This window comes from Sinocyclocheilus grahami, unplaced genomic scaffold, assembly GCF_001515645.1.
Source record: "Sinocyclocheilus grahami isolate Dianchi unplaced genomic scaffold, SAMN03320097.WGS_v1.1 scaffold891.1, whole genome shotgun sequence".
Lineage (NCBI taxonomy): Eukaryota > Metazoa > Chordata > Actinopteri > Cypriniformes > Cyprinidae > Sinocyclocheilus > Sinocyclocheilus grahami.
The window spans coordinates 388,796-401,972 of NW_015506070.1; the positions used below are offsets into that span (position 1 = coordinate 388,796).

Genomic DNA, 13,177 nt, shown 5'->3' on the forward strand with positions numbered 1-13,177 from the left:
GCGTCACACACGGTGGCCTAGAGTGAGCGGCGGCGGGCGGCTAGAGTGAGGAATGGCGGATTCGACGAAGGAGGCTTGCGGCAACCACATATGACGACCCCGGGCTGGACTCCGCTTCGTCCACGGTGAAAGCCGATCCGGCGATCGACAGCGCAAAGTTGTTGTATTTCCTCAGCAACCAGCACGGATCAGCTCCAGGCATGAGGAAGCGGATATCGTCCTCTTTTGGAAGGCCAAACAAAGTAGTTTCGCTTTCACAACGAAACACACAGTGCCTTCACGACATGGCGGCGGCAACAACAATGCTACAGCGAGAATAAAAGTTACACCTTCTTTCTTTGCATGCGCATTTGGGCGGCGTTATGGAAATCTTCCCACATAGTGACGTAGACATGTGGGGGCGTGTTAGAACGAGCCGTTTTAGGTAGGCGTGGCTGACTCTTAACTTTTATAAAGAATATCTCTTTGGATTTGAGACTTTAGTCTTTGCAACTTTACAGATCTTCTTTATGCACCAAGAGCTTGTAACACTCCAAAGAAAAAGGAAGAATTGAAATCGCATCATATGACCCCTTTAATAACTTTTACAACTACACAGCCTCAGAATGATTATGACCACTATTTTGTTTTACGAGTTTCAAATTGAATCTAAGGGGTAATTTATTAGACTGTGGCTGTCAAATGCGGCTTTACGGCTCTGGCCCGAGAAGATAGAAACAAAACTCTATTGGCTATTTTAAAAAGGGGGCGGGGCTGCTCGATATGTCCTGCCCTCTCTTCCTGTTTCAGTTGAAATTACGTCACCACATAGAATAATGCTGCGTGTTTCAAGTCACTTCAGGGGACCTTTAAGCTGTTCTGATTAGACAAAAGTTTGGTATGGATCGGCGTGACATTTACTTGATGTTTGTAGCAGTAGAGCTTGGGTGTTTCCATTTGAGAAATCCATCCAAAATAGCCATTGTAAAATTTATCAGACTCTTTCATACCTGACAGAGCTTGAATATTTTGTTGACTTTTTTTTTAGTTGGTTCATATTCCTTCTCTTTTGCTCTGAGAAATTTTGCATGTGTACAAAACATGCATGATACACCACAACTCTTTGTTTTTTTTTTTTTTTACTACTACTATGACCAAAAAAGAAATCAATCCAAAGTTTCAGTTCTCACTGTACAATGATTAATCGGACGCTTTCATACCTGATAGGGCTTATATATTTTGTGTTGACTTTTGTTTTAGTTCATATTCCTTCCTTTTTGCTAAGAGCAAATGCTGGATATTGCATGTGTGTGAAACATGTGTGATAAACCACTAGTTGGTTCATATTCCTTCTCTTTTGCTCTGAGAAATTTTGCATGTGTACAAAACATGCATGATACACCACAACTCTTTGTTTTTTTTTTTTTTTACTACTACTATGACCAAAAAAGAAATCAATCCAAAGTTTCAGTTCTCACTGTACAATGATTAATCGGACGCTTTCATACCTGATAGGGCTTATATATTTTGTGTTGACTTTTGTTTTAGTTCATATTCCTTCCTTTTTGCTAAGAGCAAATGCTGGATATTGCATGTGTGTGAAACATGTGTGATAAACCACAACACTTTCCCCTTCTATTATGACCAAAAATAAATATCTGTGAGAAATCAGTCCAAAGTTCCCGTTCTCACTGCACTGATAAAAATCATTTTGTGGTGAAGTAAATACTACATAAAAACAAATGTAATTTCTACATTCAATAATTTAGTTCAGGCAACAATTAAAAAAATAAAGTGAATTCAATATTACTACTCAATTTAAGCTTGTAGAAATTAAAGTTTGAAATTATACGCATATTTTACTTGGAATTGTTTGCTATGTTTAGAAGGATTCTTTAAGTAAGTATCAAAGTTATGATCCCGTTTTTTCCCATCATGCACTGGGGCATGAATAATTAAAAAGGTTAACATTTTCACTGTTTTCAAGTTGTATTTACACTGTTTTATGGTTGATTTTGTCGTTAGGTTTAGTAACTTACTGTTTTGTGATATCTGGAGTTAATTTTCTACTCAGAATGACCCATTTATACTCAAAGACTGTCCACTGATTGTAACCGTCATTGTGTACGGTGTACCAAGTATTGAGGTCTTTGTGTTCATTTGGGTAATAATTATATTGAGTGGACATATTATCTTCAAAGGATAACAAGCTGTCTACTTGCTTACTTACATGTTTGGAAGTGAACCACATGCTTTAATAGATTTACTACATTGTTTGAATAAATTTTATAAACTGTAACTGAGGAAAATGTACTTGAGCATTTAATATTTAACAAAATAATTAAGTAGAAATTACTCATCAAACTCTAACTGGCCTTGTGAAATTTACTTATTTCCTTTGCTAATTTTACTTAACTTAGTTAAGTAGATTTGACCTAATTCAATACTTAAATTTGACTTAAAATGTATGTGCGCAAAAACTTGCAAAATAAATATTAAGTAAATCTACTTAATGTTTTTTTTTCAGTATGTGCAACAGTTTATCAGTGTTTAATTTTTGAGTATTTTGTACAGTAGGGTTTTGTTTTACTTCCCTTTCGCTCAGAGACTTGATGGACTTTGCATGTTTAAAAACATTCATGACAACCACAACACTTTCACCACTATTATGACTAAAAATATCATTATTGCATCCATGAGAACCAAACAATGCAAATGCAAACGCAAAAGTATATGGCATCCTGTTTGTGTTCTTTTTTAGACTGTGGTAAAATAAAAGACTCTAATTGGAGTATCACTCACTTAAATTTGTTTTCTTAAAGCTTTAATGTTACAGTCTATAGAGTTGCATTGACAGTCTTTGGTTTTAATTTCTAGATCCATGAAATCTCAACAAATCGATTCAAAAATATCTTTATTGCGTCCGTGAGAACCAAAAAAATGCAAATGCAAAACTATATGGCTTTTGGTGAAATCGAAGATTTCAGTGAAAAAAATCACTCAAGGAATTTTCTTAAAATAACATTTAATATTACAGTTGCATTGATGGTCTCAGGTTTTAATTTCTAGATCTGTGAAATATCAACAAATCTTTTCAAATTTTGCAAGCTGTTTCCAAAGGTAATACTTTTTTCACTATATCAAGCTTGTCTTTTGCAACTTGATTATAGTACTTATAGACTTTTGTAGACTTTATTTTGAATCATTAGAGTTGTACATTCACAGCAGCCGTGCTGTATTACATCACTTTCATCAAAAATAATCTTTCGGTATTGCATCAGTTTTATTAAAACTTCTGATTGAGAAAGACTCAAGTGGATGATTTTAGGCTTTTTCTGGTGGTCGTCCCTTCAGGAAATGGTTATTATTATCAGTTCCTCATAGAGTTGCAGTTTGGTTCTTGTGGATGGAAAGGCGACATGTTCGTGGGACAAGTGAAAATGTGATATTCACAGCATTGGAATATCATGTCAAATAAAAGGAGTATATTTTTCTCAACAAGTCCGTTTAAAATGTGCATAAAAGATAAATCCAACAATGATGTGTAAAGAAGAGAAAATCATTTTTAAAGGTTTTACCTCTAATGTGAAATACTGGGAATATTTTGATTTCATATCACAAGAGTCCTTGAGGCATATTTGTTTCCCGTGAGAAATGAGACTTCTTTCTGAAATTGTAAGTCTCTAGTTCAAACGGTGTAGCGTTTCGCAAAATTCAACCCATCCCAAAATGACATAAAATGCAGATAGGCTCTTTGTGCGTGCAAATTAGAATGAGTTTTTACCATATGTATGATGATTGATCTTCTTGAAATTGTTGCAGATCTACCTATGTTCAATTCTATAAAACAAGCAGGATTCACCTGCATTGAGGTCTGTTGCATTTATTTATTTATTTATTACAGGGACAATGCATATTAATAAACATTTCTGTCAATATGCCAGAATTAGCCAGAAGGCTATTTTTCACCTGCAGTCCCTAGACAGATGGCATATCAAGCTCGTCTTAAGAACAAAGCTTTAACAAAAGGGTTCAGCACATAGAAATGTTCAGCGCTCACCCCTCGGCCTCCCGTGCCGCATTCACTTCCTTTAGATTCCCGAAGCGTCCTCTCCATCAGCCGTGCTCCTAGGTCAGAGCTTCCGGCCCCTGTGGACCCACTTTATGCTGACAACTGCTTTCTGAAGAAGAAGAGACTGCACTGCAGATATGGATCACAGCGCTGCCAGATACTCATCCTCGCACTGACAAACACGAGCAGTGTAGCATCAGAGCTGAGGAGGTTCAGGAAACAGATCCTCTACACTATAGGGGTGGAGGGAAAGATCGTACATTAACTTGCCAAAGATTTGTATGCATGCATGCACTGTTGCTGAAAATTTGAAATGTATCAAGAATTGTTTCAAATCCAGCTGTGAGGGGCCTAAAAATGCTTCTGATCTTCTGTTTTCTGTATAAGTTCTCAGATGAAACTTATGCATGGTGTTTGTTTTTGCAGATTTTTGAAGGGTTGTAGAATTTGTAAAAGCAACACTTATTTGTAATGATGCATTGAAATAATTTTTTTACCAGAGGCAAAATTGCCATTTTTATTTGGCCAAAAACTGAAACCCAAATGGTGTTATTCATAAAATTAATTATTAATGATTATGGTTATTGAAAAGCATATGCAAAACGAAACGTACTCTGTTGGTGGGTCAGAACAGACATATTTTATATTTGACATGTTTTGCAATCTTTACAAAATGTGTGCATAAGATATCTTCCCTTGCCAAAGTTACCACTCTGCTTTCCTGTTTTGCTCACATTATTCTATTTTCTGCATAAGTCCTCAGATAAAGCTGATGTTAGGTGTTTGTTCTTGCTGATTAGATTTGGAGTTGCTCTTTGTTAGGGTTGTTAATTGGCCTAGACTGCTAACATTTGCATTAAAATGTGCAGAAACGGTTTAAGAAGAAGGTTTGGCACTCTTGTTCATCTGATAACTCATAATCTCATCGCATAATAGGGTGACCAGACGTCCCGGTTTACCTGGGACAATCCCAGTTTCACAAAGTGTGTCGCCAGAGTCTCAGCGGTTCACTAACAAATGTAAATGTGTCTCTTGTTATGCAGCTGGGCTCATGGGTGTGCAATGATGTTTTGGGAATCATGTGTGGTTTTCAGTAATGATGACTAAAACACATTTGAGCTATTTTACACATTTTGTATTTGATTCTGTTCAAAATGTAGGAAATTGTTTATTCAAATTAAGAAGTATTTCCTGAGAAAGTATTTTAAACACATTTAAGCTGTTTTATACATTTTGTGTTTGATTTTCTGCAAAATTTGGGGAGATATTTTTAAAACTGATTTTTAAGAAAAACATGTATGTTGTGATTTATATTGTGATCTGTTCATAATTTGGGAAATGTTAGTTAGATTGAAGCACATTTGTCATTTGAATTTAAGTCAAAACACATTTATTGTGATTAATGTTTTTTAAACAAAAAAAAAAAGTTTGTTTAATAGAATTTCAAGCAAAACACACTGTGATTATATGCATTTAATTTACTGTAATTTAAAATGACTAAGTATTTTAACATCAAATAATTACACATTTTAGCTATTTTACACATTTCATTGTTTTGCGTTTGATTCTGTTCAAAATGTAGGAAACTGTTTATTAAAATGAGGCATATTTTTAATTACATTTTAAGCAAACATATATTGTGATTATATATCTTTAATTCATTGTGATGTAAAATTACTGATGAAGTAGGGCTGCACGATTATGACAAAAATCATAACTGTTGATTACTCCCTTAAAATTGTAATTGCGATTATTAATTACGATTATTTTTAACACTAACTGAAAAACTTTTATTGCTTTTCTATAGTACTAAGCCTCAAATGTCATATATACATTGGTTTGGTTTCTTCTTTAAATAATAAAAAAATTAAAAATATGCATGGTATTATAATGTTATATTAAAACTAAAATTAAAACAATGAAAAAACTCTTACGATAACCTGTAGAAAGAAAAAAACACATCTTAAGCACGCAGAATAACATAAGTGGACTTTAAACGATTAATTGTGGCATCCATAATTGTAATCACGATTAGAAATTTGATTAATTGTGCAGCCCTATGATGAAGTATTTTTACATACATATTTCAACTGTTTTATACATTTTATTTTGGATTTGATTTTCTGCAAAAGTTTGGGAAATGTTTATTAAAATTAGGCATATTTTCAACATGTATTTTGCATGCATTTCAATTGTTATGCATTTCAGCTGTTTTACATATTTTGTTATTTTGCATTGGATTTTCATAATATTTGAGAAAATATTTATTAAAATGAGGCATGTTTTTCATTGAATTTCAAGCAAAGCATATACTGTACATTGTGATTTAGGCTATATTGCGATCTGTTTAAAATGTAAGGAAATGTTTAATAAATTGAGGCATGTATTTCCATTTAATTTTGAGCAAAATACATATATTGTAATTTATATATTTAATATACTCTGATGTAAAATTGCTCATGATGGATCTTGGTCAAACATGCCACTGTTACTGGTGAAGAGGCATCTGCTTTCTGGATTAGTAGTCTGTTTTTTTGAAATTGTTTATTCAAATTAAGAAGTATTTCCTGAGAAAGTATTTTAAACACATTTAAGCTGTTTTATACATTTTGTGTTTGATTTTCTGCAAAATTTGGGGAGATATTTTTAAAACTGATTTTTAAGAAAAACATGTATGTTGTGATTTATATTGTGATCTGTTCATAATTTGGGAAATGTTAGTTAGATTGAAGCACATTTGTCATTTGAATTTAAGTCAAAACACATTTATTGTGATTAATGTTTTGTAAAAAAAGTTTGTTTAATAGAATTTCAAGCAAAACACACTGTGATTATATGCATTTAATTTACTGTAATTTAAAATGACTAAGTATTTTAACATCAAATAATTACACATTTTAGCTATTTTACACATTTCATTGTTTTGCGTTTGATTCTGTTCAAAATGTAGGAAACTGTTTATTAAAATGAGGCATATTTTTAATTACATTTTAAGCAAACATATATTGTGATTATATATCTTTAATTCATTGTGATGTAAAATTACTGATGAAGTAGGGCTGCACGATTATGACAAAAATCATAACTGTTGATTACTCCCTTAAAATTGTAATTGCGATTATTAATTACGATTATTTTTAACACTAACTGAAAAACTTTTATTGCTTTTCTATAGTACTAAGCCTCAAATGTCATATATACATTGGTTTGGTTTCTTCTTTAAATAATAAAAAAATTAAAAATATGCATGGTATTATAATGTTATATTAAAACTAAAATTAAAACAATGAAAAAACTCTTACAATAACCTGTAGAAAGAAAAAAACACATCTTAAGCACGCAGAATAACATAAGTGGACTTTAAACGATTAATTGTGGCATCCATAATTGTAATCACGATTAGAAATTTGATTAATTGTGCAGCCCTATGATGAAGTATTTTTACATACATATTTCAACTGTTTTATACATTTTATTTTGGATTTGATTTTCTGCAAAAGTTTGGGAAATGTTTATTAAAATTAGGCATATTTTCAACATGTATTTTGCATGCATTTCAATTGTTATGCATTTCAGCTGTTTTACATATTTTGTTATTTTGCATTGGATTTTCATAATATTTGAGAAAATATTTATTAAAATGAGGCATGTTTTTCATTGAATTTCAAGCAAAGCATATACTGTACATTGTGATTTAGGCTATATTGCGATCTGTTTAAAATGTAAGGAAATGTTTAATAAATTGAGGCATGTATTTCCATTTAATTTTGAGCAAAATACATATATTGTAATTTATATATTTAATATACTCTGATGTAAAATTGCTCATGATGGATCTTGGTCAAACATGCCACTGTTACTGGTGAAGAGGCATCTGCTTTCTGGATTAGTAGTCTGTTTTTTTCTGTCCAGTATACTTACTTATGGCTTCTTTTACCAATGTTTACTTTTTGCTTCCCTGTTTGCTTTGACCTTGTTCCACTCTGACCGCAGTTTGTTTTGTGTCCTTCCCTCCAGCCTCCTGTTGGCCCCACCTCCTACCCGATGGCTCCGCCCAGTCCTGGAACCAACAGCAGCACCAATCACAGCAGCAGCAGCAGCACAGCCGGCTGGGAGCAGCTCAGTAAAACGAACCTCTACATCCGTGGTTTACCACCAACCACCACCGACCATGACCTGGTCAAGCTCTGCCAGCCGTGAGTACCTCCTTAATATTGGCCAAATATTAAGATTGAATACTGTCAGAAGGCCTCGCTTAAGAGTACCGAAATATATAAATAAATTAAAGGAACAGTTCACCCAAAAATAAAAATTTGCTGAAAATGTTCTCACCCTCAGGCAATTCAAGATGTAGATGAGTTTGTTTCTTCATCAGATTTGGAGAAATGTAGCATTGCTTCACTTGCTCACCAATGGATGCTCTGCAGTGAATGGGTGCCATCAGAATGAGAGTCCAAAGAGCTGATAAAACCAGACCATTAATTAACATCTTGAGAAGCCAAAAGCTTTTTGTTTGTAAGAAACCAATCCATTTAACTTTAAACCATTGCTTCTGGCTAAAAGACTCCATAATCCATAATATTGGTTAATCCAGTGAAAAAGTCCATCTCCTGTTATCCTCTCACATCAAAATCCACCTACATATTTGTTTTGAACCATTCTGGCTTGTAAACGCTGCTTGATCTGTGTATATTTCTCTCCTGATTCAGAAGAGATGACTTTTTCACTGGAGAAAACAATATTATGCATTATGGACTCGTATTTTAGCCATAAGAAATGGTTTGAAGTGAAGTGAGTCTTACAAACATGCAGCTTTTCACTTATGGAATTTTGTGAATTACTTGTAGATTATTGTGATGTTTTTATCAGCTGTTTGGACTCTCATTCTGACGGCACCCATTCACTGCAGAGGATCCATTGGCGAGCAAGTGATATAGTGATACATTTCTCCAAATCTGTTCTGATGAAGAAACAAACTCATCTTCATCTTGGGTGACCTGAGGGTGAGTACTTTTTCATTTTTGGTGAACTATCCCTTTAAGAAACCCAGCTTTGAGAGGTGTTAATGAAGAGTGTGGCCTCCAGTGCCCCGGTTTGTCTGGATGTGTCTCATTAAGCCCAGTGTCACTGCGAGACGGCGGCTCCTCGAAATGGAAATCGATTACTGTGGCCGTTGGATCAACAATCCAATCGTTGCTTACAGGGTCATAGTTGTAGTCGATTCTCAGTTCTTTTTGAAACAATGTGCAGTTATTGCTTGATGAATGCTTCAACATGTGGTTGAACGGCTCTGAGGTCAGTCTATCGATCAGATGCTTGAGATCTGAGGACTGTTTCTCACTCAATGCAAGTTCATGCATCTGTAGTATGATGTGATTATCGCAGATAATTTTTTTTTAAGGCAAAATTTGTGGTTACAGTGAAGACAGTATAGACAATATAAGTCTATGGAGCAACACTTCCATTGTAAAAGCAGAAATCTGGAAGCTTGTCTTTGTTTGTTGTTGTATTAATGTTTATAAAATCTTATAATGCACTGTATATTATTGTTTACATTTTGCAACAATACAAGCAATCAGGCAGTTGTATCCAAGTATATCCAACTTTAAAAGCAGTAGTGAATTATTCAGTGACAACCTGTTTATTATTGGAGCTGTAAACTTGTAAATTATCTTTATGAAGTTAGACAGTTTTCTAGGTTGATGTTCTATCAATTATTGGTGTAATTCTTCAAGTTTGCACTGTCTTGCATTAAAGTGCCCGGCAATAGCTATGTGCTTTTGATGTTAAAATTACAAGATTGGATAAAACTACACATTTTCATTGATTAACTCGCACTAGTCTCATGTTAATATGTATAAAATCTTATATCTACTTTTGAAACTGTGTATTTTCTCAGGATGCATGATATATCCAAAAGATATTGGTTATCAGTTAATATGAAGAAAAAAATAAATATATATATATATATATTACATATATTGCCCAATATTTAATTGTGCATGTTAATTTCTCCTACTTTTATATTTAGCTTACTTTCTAATGCTCTCTTAAAGTAAAAATAGTTTAATATTAAAATGTAGTTACAATAATAATTCAATTAAGCTTTTAAATGTAATCTTTAGCAAATGTAAAAAATTATATTCAACCATAAATTCACTTGTAGCATCTAAACAATTCATTTTCAATGTTTTTGAAAAAAAAAAATATATATATATATATATTACATATATTGCCCAATATTTAATTGTGCATGTTAATTTCTCCTACTTTTATATTTAGATTACTTTCTAATGCTCTCTTAAAGTAAAAATAGTTTAATATTAAAATGTAGTTACAATAATAATTCAATTAAGCTTTTAAATGTAATCTTTAGCAAATGTAAAAAATTATATTCAACCATAAATTCACTTGTAGCATCTAAACAATTCATTTTCAATGTTTTTATTTTTAATGTATTTACATTTATAAATGTATTTATTAATAGAATTTCAATAAGGGACATTAATTTATTATAGGCCATCAGATAATGGGTTATTGGTTATCATTTAACATGAAAGATTGTTTTTAAAATACATCGTTATCAGTCTATATTTTACATATATTGCCCAATATTTAATCGTGCATGCTAATTTCTCCCACTTTTATATTTAGATTACTATAGCCATCATCTGATGCTCACTTAAAGCAAATCTTTAAAAATACAGTTTAATTAAAAAACTTAGTTACATTAATAATTTAAAGGTACATTTAATCTTTAGCAAATATAAAAATAATATTGAATTGATTTTTTTCATACTAACGTTGGAATGCATTAATTCACTTGTAGCATCTAAAACTATTTATTTTCGATGTTGTAATTTCAATTTATTTCCATTTATAAATGTGTTTATTTATAGAATTTCAATATGTGCCATTTAGGCATGGGACGATAACCGGTTTCAAGGTATACCGCGGTTAAGTCACGGTTTCAAAACCACAAAATTTTCCCGTTATACCGTTCCTGCGGTATGCTCAGTTTTTTTACGTGTCGTCAAAGACGGAAAGTGCAGGACTCCCTCAGGTGTGTGCAGCGAAGAGCGTAGCAAGTCACACTACCCCTCCCCCTCCGGTCGGTGCGAGCGGTCAGAGCCACCTGTGTGTAGGATGGCCGAAGGAGAGGAATCCCTGGAACTTTTTCCCCCGTCGAAAAAGACGAAGTCTGTCGTATGGGAATTTTTCAGATAACGTAGACTAACCATGTTCCGTACAAAACGATGTTCCGTACAGATGACGTTTTAGCGCCAATCGCTAAATAAATACTTCCAGGTCGAACATAAACTATATATCTGTGTCATCTTCATTTCTCCCTCTTTCACCACCGATCAAGACAGAGACCCACCCACCATTTGTTTCAGTGTTGAAATAAATACTATTTGGCTTGCTACCGAGGCAGATAACATGGCTAATTAACTAGCTAACGTCAACTAGTTTCCTCCCTCACATTACTTCACAGAGTCAAGTCAAGTCAAGTCACCTTTATTTATATAGCGCTTTTAACAATACAGATTGTGACAAAGCAACTGAACAGCATTAATTAGGAAAATAGTGTCAATAATGAAAAATGACAAATTTAGTAAACACAAATTTTTCAGTTAAAGACAGTTCATCATTGAATTCAGTGATGTCAACATCCAGCTCAGTTTAAATAATATCTTTGCAATCATGTCAACGATAACGCTGGAAATGAAGTGTCCCCAACTAAGCAAGCCAGAGGCGACAGCGGCAAGGAACCAAAACTCCATCGGTGACAGAATGGAGAAAAAACCTTGGGAGAAACCAGGCTCAGTCGGGGGGCCAGTTCTCCTCTGACCAGACGAACCAGCAGAACGGAAAAATCAATATAAGACGTAATAAAACAGACGATGAACAATATTAACAGCAATTATTATATGATGCTTGACTCCAAAAGAGTTTATTAGGTCAGTAAACGCAAGTCCTAATGCATGCAGAGTGAGGAATACCAGTCTAAAATATGTACTGTACTTTTCTGCGATTTAGTACAATAATTAAATTTAGCTGGTATCACGTCTATACTTTTAAGCCTCCTGCCATTGTTTACGTCTGTTCAAAATCACGCATTTAAAAAACAAAAAACAAACTTTGCTACTGTTTGAGTGTTGTACGGAGAGACCATGAGTGTGTGTGTGTGTATGTGACACTCGCGCTCTCTTTCCTTATGTGTGTATGTGCACTAGGGGTGCAACGGTTCAACTTACTCACGGTTCAGTTTGTATCACGGTTTTAGAGTCACGGTTTTGGTACAGTTCGGACAAACTATATTGTCAAATAAAAATAAAGAAAATAAAAACACTAATCTAATCTAACTAGCAACAGCACAAACAATAAAATAGAGCAAAGATACAAATAAAATGTGCTTTTCAGGTTTTTAGGTAGGTCTAACATTAGTTTTTAGGTACAGAAATTGAATAAAGTAATCAAATGTAAAATAACATTGCATATTTGACTGTATAAATTAAAGATGAATCCTTATTAAAGTTACAAAAGTTATTCAATCAAGAGCAGTGAGAGATTTCAGTGTTGATGCTGTTTGATTAACATTAAGAAAGTGCTGTCACTTTAAGAGAACGCACTGATACTGTACGTTCAGCTGACTATGTCTGCTAGGATACTCACCAAGACAGCATTTTGACATAATTTTTGTGTGAATTTGTCCATTCAAGCACAATACTTCACAGAAAACGTAATATTTGCACGCGTTCTGAGATGCGGGTTCACGCGCTTCGGATGAGCACACACACATCTTCTCACTGCGCGCGCAAGTTCACGTCTTCTGGCTCTTTAATATTTAAACTGGCAAGGCTTAAATGAGTTTAGTTTAAACAGATAGCAACATGTGCTGTTTAGGTCTCACCTGCGCTATCAACACGTGATGACGGCATAAATGACAGTTATTCCAACATACAGCACTAGCATTGAACAAAGAGTGACTGGTTTGTCCACATAGTTTTTTCTCTCATCGCTCTTGTTGTAATCTATTGGGAAGCCAGAATTTGTATCCATCAACAGAAACATGCGTTAGCCGAACTCTAACAAACCATATTACAGATGCATTGTCAGATTTAA

The 13,177-nt window shown here is 33.7% G+C and overlaps 1 protein-coding gene across 4 annotated transcripts in view; it reads left to right on the forward strand.

Annotated features, from left to right (window-relative positions):
• The window catches only part of LOC107563835 (RNA-binding motif, single-stranded-interacting protein 1), an 85,496-nt gene that overhangs the window by 27,597 nt on the left and 44,722 nt on the right, over positions 1-13,177 (forward strand). For all 4 annotated transcript variants that reach the window (XM_016248802.1, XM_016248803.1, XM_016248804.1 and 1 more), the window contains exon 2: positions 8,069-8,247. In XM_016248802.1, the coding sequence (XP_016104288.1) occupies positions 8,069-8,247 (179 nt within the window). The remainder of the gene's footprint in view (positions 1-8,068; positions 8,248-13,177) is intronic.